At 37.6% G+C, this 21,904-nt stretch overlaps 2 protein-coding genes and 1 pseudogene across 2 annotated transcripts; 2 read left to right on the plus strand and 1 right to left on the minus strand.

The window, feature by feature from the left end:
- Positions 1-179: 179 nt before the first annotated feature.
- On the minus strand, positions 180-4,228 carry LOC120000594 (protein DECREASED SIZE EXCLUSION LIMIT 1-like). Its single transcript, XM_038848720.1, has 9 exons — positions 4,172-4,228; positions 3,972-4,067; positions 3,791-3,872; positions 3,198-3,264; positions 2,965-3,047; positions 2,758-2,849; positions 1,837-1,982; positions 1,460-1,568; positions 180-266 (listed from the first exon to the last, which is right to left on the minus strand). Exons 3-9 carry the CDS (start codon positions 3,837-3,839, stop codon positions 180-182), a joined length of 633 nt encoding a protein of 210 aa, XP_038704648.1. The 5' UTR covers positions 3,840-3,872; positions 3,972-4,067; positions 4,172-4,228.
- Positions 4,229-5,602: 1,374 nt separating this feature from the next.
- On the plus strand, positions 5,603-15,597 carry LOC120000184 (annotated as a pseudogene).
- A 1,703-nt stretch (positions 15,598-17,300) lies between these two features.
- LOC119999429 (probable LRR receptor-like serine/threonine-protein kinase At5g48740) lies at positions 17,301-21,807 on the plus strand. The gene is made up of 15 exons (XM_038846986.1): positions 17,301-17,700; positions 17,809-18,780; positions 18,862-18,979; positions 19,073-19,141; positions 19,229-19,297; positions 19,379-19,447; positions 19,532-19,603; positions 19,688-19,756; positions 19,821-20,053; positions 20,142-20,350; positions 20,495-20,621; positions 20,730-20,798; positions 20,890-21,079; positions 21,163-21,295; positions 21,439-21,807. Exons 1-15 carry the CDS (start codon positions 17,613-17,615, stop codon positions 21,655-21,657), a joined length of 2,706 nt encoding a protein of 901 aa, XP_038702914.1. The 5' UTR covers positions 17,301-17,612; the 3' UTR covers positions 21,658-21,807.
- Positions 21,808-21,904: the final 97 nt, after the last annotated feature.

Genomic DNA, 21,904 nt, shown 5'->3' on the forward strand with positions numbered 1-21,904 from the left:
ATCAAATAATTTCCCTTTCAGTTTAAAAAGGGTATACAAATCATTGTTGCAAAAATCCCTCTAGTCGGCGACTAGTCGGTAATCGGCACTTGCCGATGCGACTAGAGGGTAATCGGGTCACTTAATCGGTGACCCGATTAAGCCCCGACTCTTCTACTAAATACCGACTAGTCTGTGAATCATGAAGCCAGCTTCGCTCGGACTCGACTAAGACTGATTTCGGAGAATGAGGTCTCAATTGCCTGTCTTCGAACTCGACCAACGATCTACGACCAAATCAGATTGCAGGTTAGTCTTCCTTCTTGTTCTCTGGAAGATTCTCTTTATCTGTCTCTTCTTGGCTTCCTCCTTGTTCTTCTCTGGAAGCTTCTAGTTCTCTTTGTCTCTTCTTGGCTTCCTTCATGTTCTTCTTGTTCTCTGGAAGTTTTTGGTTCTCTCCATCAATGTCGTTCTTCTTGTTCTCTGGAATTTCTTGGCTTCCTTCTTGTTCTCTGGAAGCTTCTGGTTCTCTCCATCAGTGTCATTCTTCTTGTTCTCTTGAAGCTTCTGGTTCTTTGTCTCTTCTTGGCTTCCTTCATGTTCTTCTTGTTCTCTGGAAGCTTTTGGTTCTTTTGGTTCTCTCCATCAGTGCCTTCATTTGATCGTTCTTTTTCTATGAATCTTGGGCTTAGATTTATTTGGGTTGTTCAACTTATGTTACAATGTTGGGCTCATCTTGGTTTTATGGGTCAAGTATTTTATTGTAGCCCTTAACTTAATATTTTATTATTTAAACTTTGACTAGTATTCAAACTTAATATTTTTTCTTTAAAAAAAATCTACAACCTTAGAAACGTCTAAACTCAAAAGTCCAAACCTTGTTTTATTAAAACCCTTTTCTTTTAATTTCTTTCTTCAAGAGGCCAGCCACCTCCTTCCTAAGAAATGTCATTTATATTGTGTTTTTACACATATATATGATATGTATTGTGTATATATATATTTTTTAATTAAAAAAACTCAAAACGATTAATCTCCGACTAGTTCCCGATTAATCCAATTAATCCCTAGTCCCCGTGAACCGCCTAGCGGCCGACTAGCGATTTTTGCAACCATGATACAAATTTGTTTATGTTACTGTGGCATTCTTCTTGGCATGTATTTTCTGATGTTTTATGACTAGAAAATTTTTGGTGATGGACCTTAACCTCAAGTTTGAGGTGAGAGAGTGACCTTGGGATGATGCTAGTATATCATTGTTAGAGTCCAAGTAAAATAATAAATCGATCTGTCTTCCCATATGATGAAAATAATTGTTTAGTGACTTGGGTCTCTTTCTTTTTTTCCCCTGTGTCAACATGTATTATGAGAGAGAAATGTTTTAAAATTTCATTTGAGAGAATTGTACTCCATTGAACTACCATTATATTGTTTGTGGTTGTGCATTTATCAAAACTAGGCCATGATTCCCCAGTGATACTTTTTCAATAGCTTGTATGCATGAAACTGCAACCACGCATTTGGAAGAACCAAAACCAAAAGTGGTTATATTCAATCCAGAAGAAGCAGCTAAAGCATAAAAGAAATTCCTATGGCAATAAAGAGTTACGACTAGCTCTCCAGATAGTCATAAAGTAAATGATGCCACTCTCACAAAATACGCCCAGGAAATGTGGCAGACATCATGATTCTTAGCTATCAAAGGATCACTGAAAAGAAAAAGGGAATCAAAGAAAAATATATGGCTGGTAGAAGCTTATTGTAAGGAAGTGCAATTGCTATCTCCAGTGTCCCCAGAGGTAACTATAGGAGTGTGGCATAATGTACAATAGTTCTAATATCGAAAATTGGTATTACCTCCCATATATTAACAGAAAATAGCATTGCTTCATCAACCTGTGGTCCCAACCAACGGTTGCGGCAATTTTGCCATCTAACCGAATTGAGGTGCCTGAGATACCAGGACGCTCCAAGCTAATTTCTCTCTTGACCATGAAACAACCCTACAGTTAACAAAAGAAGGGGAAAATGAAGGAACTGTAACATTGATGCTTCAAATAGGAGACAATAAGCAGATAGAACCAAAAGGTAAATGATCAAAATCAAGCAATAAGATTTAACGGAGAAGGAATATCATGTTCAAAGAAGCTAGAAGAATTACCATGCTCAAAATTAATGTATTTATAGCATTGGGAAAATGGTGATATGGCCCATAACAAACACAAACTCATGTATAACTGCAGAAATAACATAGACACAAATGTACAAGGTTAAAACTTAAAGGAATGAGAGGAACGTAACTTCTGTCTTGTGATATCGTACTTCAAATGTATCCATGAGAATTATATAAATGCCAATGCCATGCTATAAGAACAAATAACTTGTTATCATCACAAAATAACTAATTCATCATTAAAAGGCTCTCTAATGTTTCCTTAACCTGATTCTTACAGTTATTACTCTCCCTGTGTTGTGCACTCATAGAGAACAGCTTACAGTTGTTTGATGCCTGCCCATTTGAATGAGGCAAATGGACTTGTTCGCATACTATAAATTGCTTATAGTGCTACTTTTACAGCTTACGTGTGTATGCGTATGCATATACCGCCAAATGGTAGAGAACACTATTCACCTTATGAAGATTTATGATAACCAATATTCTACATCAAAATTGAGAGAGGGGAGTGGGTTTCAAATAGAAGGATTAACGACCCTTTGCAAAAGAGAGATTGCACAATTAATAGACAATTGAATGAAACTTAAAAACACATAAATTACCTTGGAATGATCCAAACTATATAACAAAATTTTGTCATATGCAGCTCCTGAGATACCCCCATTGCATGATGCATCAATGCAAAGGCTTAGAACTGCACATTTAACTTGTAAAGTATCACAGCATGTTCCAAACATAGATTGAAAGAAAAATAAAAGAGAAAAAAGTGAAAGAGGGGGGTTCAAGACTTCAAGTGCTACGTCTAGCACCTGGCTCTCTATGAAACTTCAAAGAAGTTAAGGGAATCTCTGGATTCCGCATATCCCACCAGAGCATGGAACCATCCTCATAACTGCCATGTAAAGGAAAAGGTAACACATCTTAGGCACAGAAATGTACGTACAAGTCACATAATATATGAATATACGAGATTATTATTTAAGTATAAAAATTTTAAGCTGCAAAAGTGTTCACTTGCACATAAGAAAAAACAAGCATTTACCCAGCCAAGACATTCAAGAATCCCTGTGAATCTGGAGGTAAAAAAGCTTGAACAGCCATGCACATGCCTGCCATAAAACAAATGGATGCATATTATCAGATGGCATAGAATCACTGAATCAGGAGTGGCTTATAAACGAACCTATATGTCTATGTATATTTTTACATATATATCGGAACTATGCATAAATCAATATTTAAGAAGCATTCTCAAGTTGTCACTATATTGAAAGATACCATATGAGGGGTATCTTATATATTGATGATAAAAGTGAAGATTGATTGATAAAAATACAAACAACTGAACACAATTAACTGACATCTGAACCATAGTATGGCTCAATTCTTTTTCCTGAATTCCAATATAATAAAAAAAAATTTAACCCATGTGCATAAGTGCATAACCATATCAACGTGACTTGAATCCAAAATGCAAGTAGTCTTCTTTAATTGGTGCAGATGCAAATGATAGACTGTCTCATTTGTTTCATACCAGTTCACCAATCATAAAAGAGATGAGACAACAACACCATCCAAATATTTATGAAAAAGAGTAAATGACATTATTAGAAGAGAAATACGAATGAGACAAACCTCTCCCCTTAATAGAGCCACCAACACCTGATTGAGGTAGATGGGCCATCCTTTTTGCAGTATTAAGATCCCAAATCTCAACCTATCAATATCAATCATAGAGACATTGTGAATTCGCCATCCAAAGCTTCAAAAGCATTATAATAAAACAAATACAAATTATCCAGCCTAGGGTGCTGACCTCAGAAGGCTGTTCCCCGCCATGAGAACATATTTTGGTCCTTCAGCAGTTGTATCATCTGCTCGTAGAATAATTTATCAAAAGCAATTCAACAATCTAACAACCAACCAAAGCAGGGTACTATTAGTTCCACGGCAATCATTAAGATAGGCAACCATCACTGAAGAATGGTTTATCTAGTAGAAAAAATAAAACAACACCTCATGCATAAGTCTCCCGCAATTATGGCTGAGTTGGGAAGGCAAATGTGCACAGCATCCAGCGTCGTGGAGAAGCTATTTCCGTGCTTTGGGCTTTTACCTCCTAGGTTACTATGAACCAACCTTAACCAGTACGCTGAGATCCAAACTTCGCTTATCTAAATGCTTAAAATTCAAATAGGATAGCTTACTACAAATAGCAGTTTCAGATTGTGAAGAATAGGCTATAACTACGGTGTTTAACTATTCCAACAGATCATAATTGGATCCATTTTCCCTTATGAGGACCATGTTACAGCCTTACAGGACATAATGATTTAACATGTTTGAGGAGTGGGAGTGGGAGTGCTTTGTATTGTTGTGTTGTGAGGTGAGGTCCTATGAGGTAAAAAATTGTGGTGTTATGAGATGAGTTCTGTTGACAAAAAGTGTTTAACGTACCACTAAAAAAACTATGCCACTATGGTGAGGTGAGTTGATGGACAGTTTAACTGTGGTGAGGTGGGGTGAACAATTAAATCAATTTTGTCTAATTTTAATTGTTATATGTATCCTAATTAATTTTTAAATATTATCTAATTAATATGTTATGTTTTATGATGAATTAAATTATTTTTAAAAATAAATTATTCTTATATTAATAAAGCTGGAAACCTCATCCACTATTTTGTTGACCATATATAAATTAATTTTCTTACTATAATGGTATTAAATTATTAATGCTATATTATAAAAATTAACGATATTTTTAGTACTTTCTATTCACTTTCTTCAACCTACGACTCGAGCACTCTCTGAACTTCTTCCTTTGCCTTTGCCCCACAACCACTTTGCAATCACTCGACAACTCTCCGCTATGCTTTATATACCGAAATCATATGTCTATACTGTAACCCATAACTGAAATTAGTGAGATCTGGTGTCGCGAGGGAGCCGAATTGAGTATGGGTGCCGGACTGCCGGTGGACCTGGTGTCGCACATAGGACTGTCGATGGACCTGGTGTCGCAGGTGGTTTAGGTCAGATTTTGATTAGGACAAAATTGTCATTAAGTGAAATATTTGAGGGTAAACGGGTAAAATTGAACGTGTTTTATTTCCGGAACAGAGATCCGTCAAACTCATTCTCGCGTGAAAGCAGCTCTCAGGAGCTTTCACGCTTGTCGGGATTTGGTGGGGTGAAACCCCACCGGACAACACTCCCAAACACCTTAACCATGGACGCGTCCGTCATTTGTGAGACGCGGTTCGCGCTAGAAAAACCATACTCGTAGGGGCAATTCCCGCTTAGGTAGATCTACTTTGGTGAACTATTAAAAAGAACCAAATGAGCTTGAAAGCAGGAATGAAAGCTAAGAAAGGTCCCCTTCTCGGGATAGGTGGGCTCATCCTGACTACGGTTCGCCGGGATATTCTCTTGAATTTTTTTTGCTTCTACCGGGGAGACCCAAACGGACCCAGTACTATCTTCACTTCTGGATCTCTCCATCTCCTTATTTTAATCACTCCCCTCATGGCTTCTCTTCCAACACTTCATCTTCTGGATCTCTCCATCTCCTTATTTCAATCGCTCCCATCATGGCTTCTCTGCATCTTTCAGTTTATCGGCATGGCATCGATGGCTACACCAGGTGAAAGCCCTTTGTTTGTAGGACGAGATCTGCCATGTTTCAATTTATCAGCATCGATACGCCGATGGCTACACTGGTGATGATGAGATCCGGAACGTCCGTTCCTCATGAACGGTCTAGATCTCGTTCGTCCTTCAACGACATTCTATTTGACCCTCATCTTCGAGCAGCAGGAAGTGGAGCAGGCGTTGAAGCCTTTGGATGGTTCAGGTTTTGCAATTTTTGAATTTTTTTTTTCTGCATATTGTTTTCGGATTTTTTTTGTGTGCATCTTGTCCAATTTCACACTGCCAGCGCAGCCCATTTTCACGCTGGCAGCTGGCACAGTCCAATGTTACTAACACTAACATCAGACTTAAACCCTAACGTCGACGCTAAACCTCACAACACAGCTCCGGTTACAACCCTAACGTCCTAGACGCTAAACCTCGCAACACAGCTCCGGCTACAGGTTTGTTTTCAATTTCCCTCTTCTTTCAATCTTCATTTTCATAATGTGACTCCATTCTCTTATTGATTGTGGTTTAATCATTGTGTTTGTTGTTTTCCATTGTTGTTGAGTTGTTTCTTTTTTTCCTCTGGGGTCTCTTGGGTTCTTCGTGGTTTTCTGTTTCTTGACACATGAGAAAAACTACAATCAATCTTATCTTCAACTACAATCAAATCAATAGAAAGCAATCAACGCTATGGCTACTTTAGGACAATTCCCGCCTTAGGACCCCTACTGTCACAACAGCTACTATGCATCCCACATCAGAAAATGCTATCGACGAAATAAACCTTTATCAAGCATCACCATGACTTGGTACAGAACCAATCTTCACTTTTCTTAATCGGTTACTTACGGATTAAGAAAAGCCTTCTAACAGAAGTTACACAGCCCCTGAATGTCGTAGATAGCTGTAAGTGAAAAAAGGGTACTAAGTAGCTGGGAATGCGGCTAGCTTAGCTAGTTTACTTACTTGTTTGTACTCCCATCTTCAACTACAATCAATTGGTTTTCTCTTTTTGTATTCTTGTCTGTGTTTGTGGTTTCTGTATTGTTTCTACCTCAGGGTTGTGTTAATACACATGTTGCTTTCACTTCTCATATTTTGTGGTGAATGATACCCGTTGTATTTTGCAGGAAATGGCTTCAACAGAGGTTTTTTTGGGTCTTTTTTTTTGAAATTTTGGTTTTATTTTTAAAATTTAATTACTGTATTAATATGTTTTATACAGGAAATTGATTTTGTTTAATATTATTTTTTTGGTTTAGTGCTAGTATGAAGTGTGTTATAGATTTGGTATCACTGAAGTCCGCAGCCAAGGTGCTTGTGGTAAGTTAATTAATTCATTTACGCATTTAATATATTATTGCATTTAGTGTATTGCTTATAACTTTTGAAAATGATGTTTTAGGGTGTTGCTGGGTGATGTAAATCTAGGCCCAAGCCCTGCAACAAACGACCCTAATTAACCACTAGAAAATCGGTTGTCCAATATTAGGTTTGACCCACTTATATACTGAAACTTGGAACCACAGACCACCGATGTGGTATTCACATTCGATGTTCTACATCATTCTCACCCTCTACGACACACCGTTGACACCTCTGGGCCGCCGACACCCCCGGTACTATGCCCCGCAGGGCCCGGTACGTGCCATGGAAATCCAGCAGGCCACTGCTCGACACGTGTTTTCGAAACCTGCATCTGATGTAAATCCATGCCCAAGCCCAGCAATAAGCGACCCTAACTAGCCACTGGAAAACCGGTTGTCCAATGTTAGGTTTGGCCCACTTAGAGCATCTCCAACCCACAATACTATTTTGGGGGACAACCTCTCCCCCATTTTAACCAAAAATCTATTTTAGGGGATCCCTATTTTAACATCACTCCAACCATATCCATCATTTCAACATGACATCAAGTATTTTATTATTTTTTAATATAACTACTTTTAACTACCTTCAACTTAACTTATTATTAATAAATACAAATAACATTGTTTTAATATTAATAATAATGTTAATTGATATTAATTTAAACTAATATCAATAAATATATCATAAATGAATGATTTTTAATATTATTTTTTTTAAAATTTTTTTTTTTTTTTAAATTTGTCTACCATATCTTATTTCAATCACCACTTATTTATTATTTTAAAAAAAGGAATAGTGTAGTGTCGACGAGAGTTCCCGCGATGGAGAAAAGAATTAGGAGAGAGAATCAATAAAATATTATTTTTTAGTTTTGGGGGAAGCCGGCTGCCTCCCCAGGAATGAGGGAGGCTGTGCAACTTTTTCTATTTTGAGGGATTTGTTGAGGTACCGGTTGGAACAAGATTTTTCAAATTTCATCCCTCAAAATGACTTTTTCCCTATTTTGCTACACGCGTTGGAGCTGCTCTTATATACTGAAACTTGGAACCACAGACCACCGATGTGGTATTCACATTCGATGTTTTACATCACTGGGCTATGGTAGCTACAGCTGCAATCGAGGCGGCGTACATCATATTTAAATCCAAAGAATTTTTTGACAAATTCGGTGTTAGAAAATTCGATCCCAAAATGCACATTTCGGTTCAACAACTAATTGACTATATGGATGTCAAGCCAAGCAAAGAATTTGATAAAGTAGGATGTTTTGGGTCGAGTTATAACCGTGTTTATGGATGGATAATGAGAAACAGTATTTGCCTTGACCGTGATTATCCCTACATGGGAACGAGGGATCCCAGTAGAGGAGGGAGAAATATTCAAGTATTATCTTTTTCAAAAGTAATTTAAATTTGTTGGTTAATTCTTTTAATAACATGATTATTGATTTTTTTTTTGAAATTTTATAGCCTACTGTCACAATTAGTAATTTCTCTAAAATTGTGAAAAAAGTAGAAAGCGAGAAAGAAGTCCTGGAAAGCCAAGTTTTGAGAAAGAAGTCCTGGAACACCTACAACGTCAACCACTTAAAATCTTGGTTTTTCAGGATTTTTTTCTCACTTTCTACTTTTTTCACAATTTTAGAGAAATTACTAATTGTGACAGTAGACTGTAAAATTTCAAAAAAAAAAATCAGTAATCATGTTATTAAAAGAATTAATTAACAAATTTAAATTACTTTTGGAATAGATAATACCTGAATATTTCTCCATCCTCTACTGGGATCTCTCGTTCCCCTGTAGGGATAATCACGGTCAAGACAAATACCGTTTCTCATTATCCATCCATAAGCACGATTATAACTCGACCCAAAACATCCTACTTTATCAAATTCTTTGCCTGGCTTGACATCCATATAGTCAATTAGTTGTTGAACCGAAAGGTGCATTTTGGGATCGAATTTTCTAACACCGAATTTGTCAAAAAATTCTTCTTGTCCATTGTAATCATCCTGAATTTCGGAAGGTCCTAAAATGTTTGAAATTCAGCTAAGACAAAATTACTAGAGAACAATAGAAGACAAAATGATAAGTCATGAAGCAAAAGGTAAACCTTGAACTCTTTCTTCTATTCCCTGGTTGATGGATGATTACCACAATGTGATTTGGCCACTCGTCAACCATCTTTACAAGGATTGGGGCGATGATGGTTACACAAAGATTAGTCCAAAGGGAGCAAATGGTGAAGACATACTTTACAATTTTTCTTACCCTATTGTTTGACCATTTGAGATTAAGTGTTTAGAACTATTTTTGTAAAAGCCAAGATTAGCCTAAGTAGCAATTGGTGAAGCCTTTCTTATGACATTTTGTAAAATTGTTATGGTCATCTGATTTCACATCAAATGAACCCTTATTTTTGTTTTAATGTCTACTAATTTAGCTTACATTTTCTTGATCATTCTTATGAATGTATTATATTTAATTCATCATTGCCTTAGATTTTTCTTGATCGTCCCTATGAATGTATTAAGAATCAGGTTAAGAATCTTAGTTTACATATATGTTACTATGACTAATATGAGTTGGAAGCTGGAAAACTGTTATATTCCACAGTATGTAGTAATGTTCTAGTCCCCTTTTGCTAACTATATTGGTGGTCGAGATTATTTGGATTGTGAAAGAATGTCGAGGTGAAGACGACAATGGCATGTAGGGTTTTCTCGGTGGCTAGTCAGGTTTCAAGGCCTCAGCCATCGCTAATGCACTATAGAATTCAACTTGTGCTCTGTGATAGTACATCCTCTTCATCCCTGTTCAATAGATTGACTCGGACACCAAATTCACGAGTCAAATTTATACATGAGTCACCCATCGGGATATTTGAGGTGATTTCTTCATATTGAATATATTATATGTTGTATTTTTTCGATTTTTTATGGCCAAGTGATTTTTTTTAGTACTGACTGGAAAATAATGACTAGGTTTTGCAGATGCCATTGACTTAAATGTATCAGATCCCATAGCTCTCAAGCATTCACCATATGTTGCAATCCTTGTAAAGATGGCTGACGAGTGGCCAAATCACATTGTGGTAGTCATCCATCAACCAGGGAATAGAAGAAAGAGTTCAAGGTTTACCTTTTGCTTCATGGCTTATCATTTTGTCTTCTATTGTTCTCTAGGAATTTTGTCTTAGCTGAATTTCAAACATTTTAGGAGCTTCTGAAATTCAGGATGATTACAATGGACGAGGACAACTATAAAGGAAGCTATTGATGCCTCCTTCAAAGTCTTCGCTCCTTGTGGAGTTATGTATTTTTGAAACCAAACCTTTGGTTGGGCTCCTAGGATAAAATTTCCAGAGTGTCGTATATAAATTCATAACACATCTAAAAAATTGTCGAAATTAGTCTGATGCTTAACTTTTTCACATGTGTTCATGAGGATTGCACTTGGTTGGGGGAAATGTTTAGATAGTCTGGTAGGTTAGGCATGCTATTTATGCGTTATTTTTTTAGTTCCCTTGCTATGAGAATGTTTATTATGATTCTGGTCAAAAGCGGACCATTATTTTTATTCGTGAACATTTGAAGTAGAAAATGCAATTTTTTTTTTCTCTATTATGTGATTTTTCTGAAGTTTTGCTTCAACTTAAACCGTTATTTGAAATTGCAGGATACGGGGTGAGCAAGGACAGGCTGCCTTTGATGGGGTTGGGAGCATCACAGTGGTTGATGGATCCAAAGTTGAAGTGGGTGATCTCGGAAATAACTTCATGGGTATGTTACTTTTTTCTTCCGTGCTCATTTACTAGCTTTTTTCTTGGACACATTTTCTATCCTTAACTTTTGATGTTGGTAGTGGACGAATCCTGTGTTGGACAATTGAAGCGGAACATGTATGTTCATTCCTCCAAGACCTAAACGATGCTGTTAAAGCCAAGTTCATTGAGGAGGATCCGCAGGCATTAATTGAGACTAATCCGTCATTCTTCTCTCAGTTTACATTGGTAGTAGCCACTCAGGTGTGTGAATTTACAGCCATCCTTTAGTTGCTTATTTTTTAAAAGCCCTGTTAGTTTTGCTCCCACGTTCGGCATGCTCAGTGCAATTGTTTTTCCATTTAACTTTCAAATTTCAATGTGTTTTTGTGTTTGATGTGCGTACATGTCGATGTTTAATTCGATGCTGCAGTGGCTTCCACCTAGTTACCTACTAATGCTGCCTAACTCTTCTTAATTTTCATGGTTTCTGTCATTGGGTATGCTGTTGATTGAGTTTCTCTACATTATAGCTTCCTTGTGAGTGATTAGGTCGCCAAACATTAAATACTCGTTTTGATTTGTCATGTTTTTATGTAACTGTCTCTTTCAGCTTGTGGAAGGCTCCATGGTGAAACTCGATATAATTTGTCGAGAGGCAAATGTGCTGTTGATTTTTGCTCGCTTCTATGGTCTTATTGGGCTGGTTCGAATCAGTCTGAAGGTATGCTGTTTTACTTTCATATTTGAAATTGTTATTGGTATCTTGCATACGAATATTGGTTAGAATTGGTTGCTATGATTCACAAGGACCCAGGTACACAGCAGGGTAACGTACCCCGGAATTTTTACCAATTCGATAACTGAAGCCATGCAAATCCTGAAACTTCACTTGAAACTCCTCTAGGGCAGGAAGTGCAATTTGATTATTCAATTTATTGCTAAAAATTGGTCTGAGCTAAAGTTGGTATTAATGGAAAACAAGGTCGACTAAATTTTCTGATTGAAGACTGCAACTCCAAGGTGCTAACTTGGTTCTTATTGTATGTGTGCATGATCACTTTCTGGATGACCTATGGCTAAACAATCTGTGGCCTGAGCTCAGGAGGTACTGGGATTTATTTTGTTGGGTGTTTTACCAAATTAGATTATTAATAGTTTAAAATTTTTATCATCTAAATCATGCTCAAAACACCTTATAATATACTAGTCGTGCAATTTTAGTATCCAAAATTCAATACATTATATTGTGATAAACTTATGTCATGTATCAGTGTAGGGTGCAAAGGTTTTTTATAGATTATATTTACGAAACATTTATAAGACTATAACTGTAGGAAAATTTCTTGATTTGTTTTCCTTTCATGTAGAACATTATTTGTTTCAACCTCCTTGTATGTGTCTGTATAATCAACTAAAAAGGGAGACTTTGGAAATTAATAATAATATCATTAATTATATGAATAGAGTAAATCTTGCTTCATACTCAATTATTTTCTTCAAAAATATATTCAATTTTTTTTTCAATTAAGGTTAGGGGTGCTATGGCCCTCGCCGGCCCCCTAAATCTGTCACTATATTTGTGTTATATTTTGGGCCTTCATGTATTTCGGAACTCTGGAAACTGTGCCTTTGTTTCTTTGGGTTTAAATTTATCTTGTGTTTTCCTTCAAGTACACTGACTCGGAGATCATGACTGTAGGTTTGATGAAGCCATTGACTTGAATGTATCAGGTGCTGTAAGCTCCCTCACAAGCACACTCCATGTATTGTAATCCTTGTAAGGATAGCTGTGGAGTGGGCCAAATCACGATCCACCAACTAGGGAAGAGAAAAAAGAGTGCAAGGTTTAACTTTTGCTTCATGGCTTATCATTTTGTACCCCGTCGTCTACGCCAGCTTTCGGCACTCCGTCTTCGACGCCAGGCTTTGGAACCCCATCGACGCCTGCTTTCGCTACTGGTTTTGGGTCGTCTCTCTTGTCTACGCCATTTGCGTCACAAATGCCGCAGCAACAGCAGCAGACTCCACTGTTTCAGCAGCTGGCCACGGGTTTCGGATTCCAAACTCCATTTGCCACGCCGCAAGCGACCCTGTACCCTAATGCGCAATTGACCACTCAGATGGCACCCGTGGCGCCCCTTCCTTTCTCTCTCGCCGATCGTGACATTCAAGTGTGTTTCCTTTCCTCACTCTTGTTTCTTTCTGTTGTGTTAAACTTAAATCCTACACTAATTATTCTTTACGCATAGTACTGATCGGGAACGTCTTTGGCCGCAGCTTGTTCAGGGTTTGAAGGATCTCTCACAGCGCCTGAAGGTAGTTGTTCTAAACTGTAGTTCATCGATATCAATTTTGAAATCCTGGAGGTAGAAATTTGAGGGTAGTTGGTTATTTACTTATCACAGAAGATGGGAAGTTAGTCAAGTTACACATGCCCATTTGGTTTTCCGCTTAAAATGGTTGACATGCACTGATAGGATTTGTGGATTGAGAAAGGGATCTTCTAAATCTTGATTGACATATCTAGGGACCAATTTGCTATAGCTTTTTGGCATTTGGAAATGCAAATTGAAGGTAGTGCCTGGGGTGTTAATTCCAAAAATTTGAGAGGAAATCTGGATCTCTTTAAGAAGTAAAGAGTGTATTTGATATGTTGAAGGGGGTGATACAAAGAAACGCTGAAGGGAAACACAATGTTTTCTTACTCTCAATGTGGCAATTAGGTTCAGGAGCTTTTTTTTTTTCTCTTAACAAATTGTGGAAGGAATGTTGTTGCATTTCAGTTGTGTCAGGGGAAGTAATGTTGCCCGTCTAAGTTGGTATGGCGTTAGTGCCATTTTAATTTTTTTTCTTCTTCTTCTGAAGTTCATGGGTAAAGAATATGATATCTTCTGATGTTTTCCGTTTTCCACTTAAGACCACAATATAAAGAGAATTAGCTGAATTTTTCAAGGCAGGCATTGGCACTTATAGTTTGTCATGATTTAAAAATTTTCCATGACTTATAGCTGAAGAATTTCATCTGATGGTTTCAATACCATGTATGATTGATGATGACGATATTGGCAGTGCTGGTTGAAGTTTATAGTAGAGGATGTAAATTTCTTGAGAACATGGTGGTGTGGTTACTGTACTGATATCATTTATATGGCGTCACTAAAAAATAGTCAAGCTGTATCTTGTTAGGAATACAAAATATTGCCTTCCTGTCATTATTTGTACTAGTGGCCTGTGGTAATTGGACTTTTATTTTGTAATTCAGATCCAAGATGAAGTCATTCTCTCAGATGCTGAGAGGTTGAGAACGACACAAAGGAATGTGAAAATGGTACTTTGTCACCTTATTATCTTAGTAGTTTTTTGTCACTTGCTAAAACAAGGATTTTTTTTTTTTTTTGATTTGCGTTTGATACACAACATTCTTTGCAGCTCCAAAGGCATTTTCAGGCAGAGACTCTTCCTTGGATTGAGAGATTGAGACAAAAGGAGCAAAGTCTTCAGAGGCGCTTAATAAGGGTGAGAATAGTCTTATCCTCTTAATAAGAAGTTGTAAACCAGGGGATATGTTTCATCTGCGGAAAACGAAGTTCTTATTATGCTTGAGACTAATTTTTACTTTCTTCCTTCCCTTTTGCTTGCAACCCGTGATCTCCTACTTTGAGGTAGCTACTCATAATCTACTATAGATGCTAATTGACCAGTGTCTAATTGCCATTTTTGGGTGGGTCTGTTACAATCATCCTGAGATTTCCAATCTGACTCATGGTTGCATATAAAGCTAATTTACTTCTATTTCTGTTTGTCATGCTTTATTCCCAAAGGTTATGAGAATAGTTGAGTCACTGGAGAATAAAGGTTGCAGGTTGCCCTTAATGAAAGGGGAAGTAGAGGTTGCTGAGAAGTTAGCTACAATAACCAGACTGGTAAAGGTCCCATATTCTCTTCTTTAGTCTTTGTGCGTAGCACATAATCAATGAATTCAACTAACAAGCAGAATTAACACAGCTGAAAGGATCTGGAGCAGAACTTTCAAGGAGAGTTCAGAGATGCTCACTGGATCTCGTGTACAAGCAACTGCTGTTGGTTGTTCTTCTGTTTATCTTCCAGGGTCTACTAAAATTCATGAACAGTCTCTTGCTGATATGCAAGAGGTAAGGATATACAAATTTAAAGTTTTGTCACTGCTTTTTATAAGGTGGTGATAATTTCTTTCATGAAGCATATTGTATCTTTCTCCTTTACCAGGGGAACGTGTAAAACATTTACTGTAGTGTAGTATTTGGTTCGGAAAATAGTCATTATCTTTCAATTTGTACTGATGGGTTCATGGTAAAGATGATTCTTCTACCAGCAGCAATTGCAATCTGGTATTCCATGTTCATATTAGGTAACAAGCATCTTTGCACCTGTTCAGGTTTTACAACAACAAAATGAGGCGATTGCTAGGCTTGGCACTGTGTTGAAGCGTGCTATTAGGGATATGGAAATTATAATGACTGAGGACACAAAAATGACGCATGATTTGAGCTAGGGGGGTAAGATGGTATGTAGAACTTGTCATTTGATTTATATAGTAATGAATTTAATTACTGACTAGAATGGCTAGAGTCTCCAACCTTGTGAAGTTTCAGCAATGAACAGTATAGTATCAGTTTCAGCTTTCACATTTTGCTTGAATCTAACTATATAGTCAATTGGATCAACGTTCATAGATTTTGGTCAAATTTTAATGTGAACTGCCAATAATATACCAGATTTTATCTAGGCAAGAAAGAAAGAAACATACCAAACCATGCATGTATATGTTGGCACGGACAAGCACATCAGTAAATATATTAATAGTGTTTCCACAATTAGAAGCGCCACGCAACTTACAGAAGGGATGATCCTCCCAATAAATGGGAAAAGGCTGACATAACCGACATGTGGAACCGGCCTCAATTCTGGCATTTTTAATAGGGTATACAAATTTGTTTATGTTACTGTGGCATTCTTCTTGGCATGTGTTTTCTGATTTTTTATGACTAGAAAAGTTTAGGTGATGGACCTTGACCTCAAGTTTGAGGTGAGAGAGCGACCTTGGGATGATGTTAGCATATCATTGTTAGAGTCCAAGTAAAATAACAAACCGTTCTGTCTTCTCATATGATGAAAATAATTGTTTAGTGACTTGGTCTTTTCTTTTTTTCCCTTTGTGTCAATAATAAGCTCCTCTGATCTATTAAATACTTATTGCATCATTGTCCATTCCCAAAATTTACAGTTTCTGCAAGATCTTGGTGGGTATGGCTTGTATGTTACAGTATTCAGCAACTTGAGTACTCGACCTTAGATTAGCAACTGGTTCTCCATTAGATATTTGATTACGCAGCCTTTGTTTTGCCTCTCTTTTTGTCAGTCATGATAGGCGTCCTTAGTTCTTGTATGCACAAGATTTCATGCACAGTTGTAATAACTGCAGTATCATCTACTGGACCCTCAATATGGTAAATACCAGTGTAAGTGCGATAGGATTAATAATGTCAGTATAGTTGCATGAATCATATTCAACGTTCAACGAAAGGGAATTCAAGGTATCATGAGAATAAAAAACCTGATGAGATGGAAATCAATCCAGGTGGCAAGTTGGATTAGTGGCAATAATTCTTCATGATTCAGACTTCGGAGGCAGAAAACGCACTTTTTGTGGAAAGGTAGATTTCCTTTATTGTGAAGATAGAAATGTGAAGTGAATATGAGATTTGAAGCAAAGCTTGCACTAAGCATCCTATGCAATCAATATTTCACTCGCATGAAACCAATGAAAGAGTAAGAGCAAGCATGTGTGTCCCAACGAATTAGTTTACTACCAAAGAAAGATAACATAGACTTGGATATCACGCTTTGGCATTTTTCTGTTAAAACTCAGAATAACATCAATACGAGTTTGTCCTGTAAACATATGATATGAGACTTAATTTGGACTGTTAGGCTAGTGCGTACAATCCACTTGATGATAAAGTGAGTTAGACCAAAGCTCATCATGTGATAACAAAGAATTACTCTCAATCAGTATTGAACACAAAACCCTCCGAATTCATATGATTTGATCTCTCTAACAATTAAGGTATCACCCAAGTAGTTCAAACTTCAAAGCTTTGACATCACACGCATAGCAAGTGTCTGTCGTTTTGTCTTTATCTAGAGAGTAGAGAGAATGACACATTACCTAGTTCATTTTTTTTTCTTGGAATACAAAGCAAATAGTCGATATTTCTATTATTAAACTCCCTCCGGAGAAGAAGAAAAAACTACAGTTTTGGCCTTATATTTCAAACCAATCATAAAGCAGTTGTTTTTCAAGATCCTTTTCAGTTTGAAAATTGAACCTCGTTAAGGACTTGGTCTACAAGATTGCAAGTGTAGACCTTGCCTTTTGACCAACACACTAGTCACCACTACTTCTTCCTCCTTCAGTGGTTGGGTGTAACAAACAAAGAATAACACTGATCATGGTCATCATCACCTCAATAATAATGATAGCAGCACTCACCACGCCTTATAATGATGTTTATTACCTTCAAATCAAAGTTTCCAACCCAACAGACTAACAACAATTTTCCCATCATATTTTCTGCTTTTTCTCAAGTATATTTTAGTTCAGAACTTCAAGCAAGTGTGCTTAGTACATTCTGATTCTATGGGACTCAAGTCACTCAACTGCTCCTGGGTCTGCTTGTTTCTGATACCTGGCTTTCTGGGAGTCTGCTTCTGCAATGATCAAGACGGTATGCGCTGGGATTGCATATTTTTAATGTTCTTCATACATTGTAGTGTTAGTTTCTTACCAGTTGTAGTTGTCAATGCTGTTGCTTATATACACTTTCATGGCACAGGCTTCTTGAGCTTGACTTGTGGCGGAGCGACAAACTATGTGGATTCATCAAACATTTCATGGGTTTCAGACTATGCATACATTAACACAGGCAACACTACTACCGTTGATTACATTGATGGTACTACCTCCTCATCTCATGTACCAGTTCGATTTTTCCCCGATTCCAAGGGTCGCCAATGTTATAGGCTGCCGGTGAAGAATGTGTCGTCGTTGGTGCTTATTAGAGCTCGATTTGTGTACAAAAACTATGATAAACTTCAGAAACCCCCTGCATTCTCTGTTTCTCTTGGCACAGCTGTTACCAGTACTGTAAACCTCACAACCAAGGATCCATGGACAGAAGAGTTTGTATGGCCTGTTAAGGACACACTACCCTTCTGTTTACTTGCTATACCAGATGGTGGATCTCCTGTCATTTCTTCAATCGAAGTTCGGCCACTACCAGAAGAAGCTTATGAAAGCAAGTCACTTCGGAAGGCATACCGTATCAACAGTGGATATATTAACGGATCACTCCGGTACCCTTCAGATCCATATGATCGGATTTGGGATGCTGATCAGGATTATACACCCTTTCATGTGTCAGCTGGGTTCCATGTTCTACTCAGCTTAAATTTAACAACTATCAAGGAGAATCCTCCGGTCGATGTTCTTCAAACCGCAAGAGTTTTGGCAAGAAGAGATGCCTTAACATACAATCTTCCTCTTGATACTCTAGGGGACTACTATGTTGTGCTCTACTTTGCTGGGATTCTTCCTGTGTCCCCCTCATTCGATGTCTTGATTAATGGCGCTGTTGCTGAATCAAATTATACTGTAAGAATGGCAGAAGCCAGCACACTCCACTTTACTTGGAAGGGAATACAGAGCTTGAATGTCACACTTAAAAGTAACAGATTTAGTCCTCAAATAAACGCAATCGAGGTGTTCGAGATTGTTGATGTTCCACTTGAAGCCTCATCAACCACAGGTTCAATGTCCTTTCTGAGTTCAGTATTCAAGTAGTTGAGATTCACTCTCTTTAACTTTCGTTCTGTGAATCGTTTTGCAGTTTCAGCACTTCAGGTTATTCAGCAGTCTACTGGTTTGGATCTGGACTGGCAAGATGATCCATGCTCTCCAACACCATGGGATCACGTTGGATGTGAAGGAATTCTTGTCACATCTTTGTATGTACACATAAGAAAATTCCTGTCTTCCTGAGATCTTCCTTTCTTACCCCACAAGTTTCCTCACACTGGTTTAATGTCTTTCCTTTCTAGGGAACTTTCAGACATCAATTTGAGGTCAATTAGTCCAACATTTGGCGACTTGTTGGATCTTAAATCACTGTAAAGTCTTCTACTGTGCAGCTGCCTCATGAATAATGAGTCCACTTTATCTGTTCTACATTTCATATACTTTGCATTTTGCTCCAGGGATTTGCATAACACATCGCTTACCGGAGAAATACAGAATTTAGGGAGCCTTCAACATCTTGAGAAACTGTATTGTCTCTACTTAGCATCCACAACACCAAGTTTGTGTTTATGAAGAATGACAAATAAAGCTTTAACTGAATGTTTCAGGAACTTGAGTTTCAATCAGCTGACATCGTTTGGTTCGGAGTTTGAGAACTTGGCCAGCCTTCAAATTCTGTAAGCAATGATACCTTCATATATTTGACAAGATTCACATTATGACACAGTACTAATACTGAATTCCAACTCTGCAACCGGAAGGGATTTGCAAAGTAATAGCTTGGAGGGAATAGTACCTGACAGCCTCAGTGGGTTGGAGGACCTCCACTTATTGTAAGTGATCGCAGGAAAATTTTTGCGAACCATGTTGATGCATGAATTCTTGTATCCATTAATGAAAACTCCTCTCTTGCCCAGGAATCTGGAAAACAATAAACTAGAAGGTACACTCCCGCAGTCGCTAAACAGAGAAAGCTTGGAAGTAAGGTAAGATTTGATTCTCTGTCTCCAATTAGTATTTCAGGCCTGATGATGCTTTAATTTTTCTCAGGACATCAGGGAATTTGTGTCTTTCCTTCTCCACAATGACATGCAATGATGCTTCATCAAACCCTTCAATTGAGACTCCACAAGTTACTATCTTTACAGAAAGGAAGCCCACCAACAATCATTTAGCAATAATACTTGGCTCGGCCAGCGGAGCCGTATTCGCTCTTCTCATTGTTTCTCTTTCAGTATTCCTGTACACGAAGAAGAGGAGAAGTGAAGTCACATATGCAACAAGTATGTTCAAAATTCATAGCTTTATTATTTTTTTAAATTGGAGATTCATATTTTTCACCAAGGTTATTGTCAATATATATATATTCAGGAGAACCTGTGATAGACATGCGAAACTGGAATGCTGCAAGAATCTTTTCTTACAAGGAAATCAAAGCAGCAACAAACAAATTTAAGGAAGTTGTAGGCCGCGGTAGTTTTGGTTCTGTTTATCTTGGAAAGCTTTCAGATGGCAAATTAGTAGCTGTAAAAGTTCGGTTCGATAAAACTCAACTTGGAGCTGATTCCTTTATCAATGAGGTTAGTCCTAGATCTATAGTTAAATCGAAGTAATCGTTTTGCGCCTTAATATTTTAGAATGTGTTTATTGTTTTATGCAGTCTCAAGAACTGTGACATTTCTATGTAGAGGTTCTAGGTTTCTTATACGTTGTACTGGTTTTAGGTGCAATTGCTGTCAAAAGTTCGGCATCAGAATCTTGTAAGCTTGGAGGGATTCTGTTACGAATCAAAGCAGCAGATACTAGTCTATGAATATCTAGCTGGTGGATCTTTGGCCGATCACCTCTATGGTATATAACTATAAATATGTATACTTTATACACTTGTCTAACTACACAATCTGGCAGTCCTTTTTTGTGGCCTAAGAATTTAATAATAAGTATTAACGCTCTTCTCAGGTCGAAATAGTAAGAGCGTCTCGTTAAGTTGGGTTCGCAGACTGAAAATTGCTGTTGATGCTGCAAAAGGTATGCCCTAATGAACTCCATGTTTGTCATTATATCATTAGTAAAACTTCTTTCAGGATCAATGACTACACAAACGTCATTTTTTTTCAAGGGTTGGACTATTTGCACAACGGGAGTGATCCACGGATCATACACCGTGATGTGAAGTGCAGTAACATATTACTGGACAAGGACATGAATGCTAAGGTCTGTGATTTTGGTCTCTGTAAGCAAGTAACCCAGGCAGATGCAACTCATGTGACCACGGTTGTAAAGGGCACAGCTGGTTATCTTGATCCTGAGTAAGTTCTCAGTAATCTTACACTCTCAACCGCAAAGCCTTAAAGTAAATAGATGCCTAACTAATAGTTAAACATGATTGCAGGTATTACTCTACACAGCAGTTGACAGAGAAGAGTGATGTCTACAGCTTTGGAGTTGTTCTGTTGGAACTGATATGTGGGCGAGAACCAATGACTCATTCTGGAACTCCTGATTCCTTCAATCTGGTGTTATGGGTAAACTAAAGTTCTCTCCTTTCTATCTGCTAATATCGTGCGTTCTTTTTCACATAGGTTCCAAGGATGTTAATATGCCTAACTCGAGTTTAACGGTGAATTTGAATCTAATGTTCGGTTGTTTACGATTGTATATATTCCAGGCCAAGCCTTACTTGCAAGCAGGAGCATTTGAGATAGTGGATGAGAGGATAAAGGGAAGTTTTGATCTGGAAAGCATGAGAAAGGCAGCCTTAGTCGCTGTAAGGTCTGTAGAGAGAGATGCATTGCGGAGACTGACTATTTCACAGGTACTGGCAGAGCTGAAAGAAGCCTACAGTATTCAACTCTCTTACCTTGCATCTAGCGGACATTCAAATTGATTTACAGTCAGTGAAACGGAGTGGTATATATTTAAGAAACTTTTGCCATATTTATGCCATGAATTAAGCATACACAGAGTGTTAGATTTTGTAGAGTTCGGATACTATTATTTTTAAAAAAGATGCTATGATGACTAAGTTATCCTGTAATATGTCTCTTTCGACGTTCTCTATAAGTACTGCAATTGCAAGCAAGCGAGGTCTATCTATGTAAAAGGCAGCGTGATTGTTTTTTCAGACATTCGAT

Source organism: Tripterygium wilfordii, chromosome 6 (genome assembly GCF_013401445.1).
Source record: "Tripterygium wilfordii isolate XIE 37 chromosome 6, ASM1340144v1, whole genome shotgun sequence".
Lineage (NCBI taxonomy): Eukaryota > Viridiplantae > Streptophyta > Magnoliopsida > Celastrales > Celastraceae > Tripterygium > Tripterygium wilfordii.

Excerpts from the sequence above, each read along its gene's own strand:
- LOC120000594 (XM_038848720.1), bottom strand. The coding sequence starts at position 3,839 with ATGGCCCATCTACCTCAATCAGGTGTTGGTGGCTCTATTAAGGGGAGA. Across the intron at positions 3,048-3,197 it reads TTCTTGAATGTCTTGGCTGG|TTATGAGGATGGTTCCATGC; the intron begins GTAAATGCTTGT and ends TTTACATGGCAG. Across the intron at positions 1,569-1,836 it reads TTTCTGTTAATATATGGGAG|GAATTTCTTTTATGCTTTAG; the intron begins GTAATACCAATT and ends TTATTGCCATAG.
- LOC119999429 (XM_038846986.1), top strand. The coding sequence starts at position 17,613 with ATGGGACTCAAGTCACTCAACTGCTCCTGGGTCTGCTTGTTTCTGATA. Across the intron at positions 18,980-19,072 it reads GGAATTCTTGTCACATCTTT|GGAACTTTCAGACATCAATT; the intron begins GTATGTACACAT and ends TTTCCTTTCTAG. Across the intron at positions 20,054-20,141 it reads TGAAGTCACATATGCAACAA|GAGAACCTGTGATAGACATG; the intron begins GTATGTTCAAAA and ends ATATATATTCAG.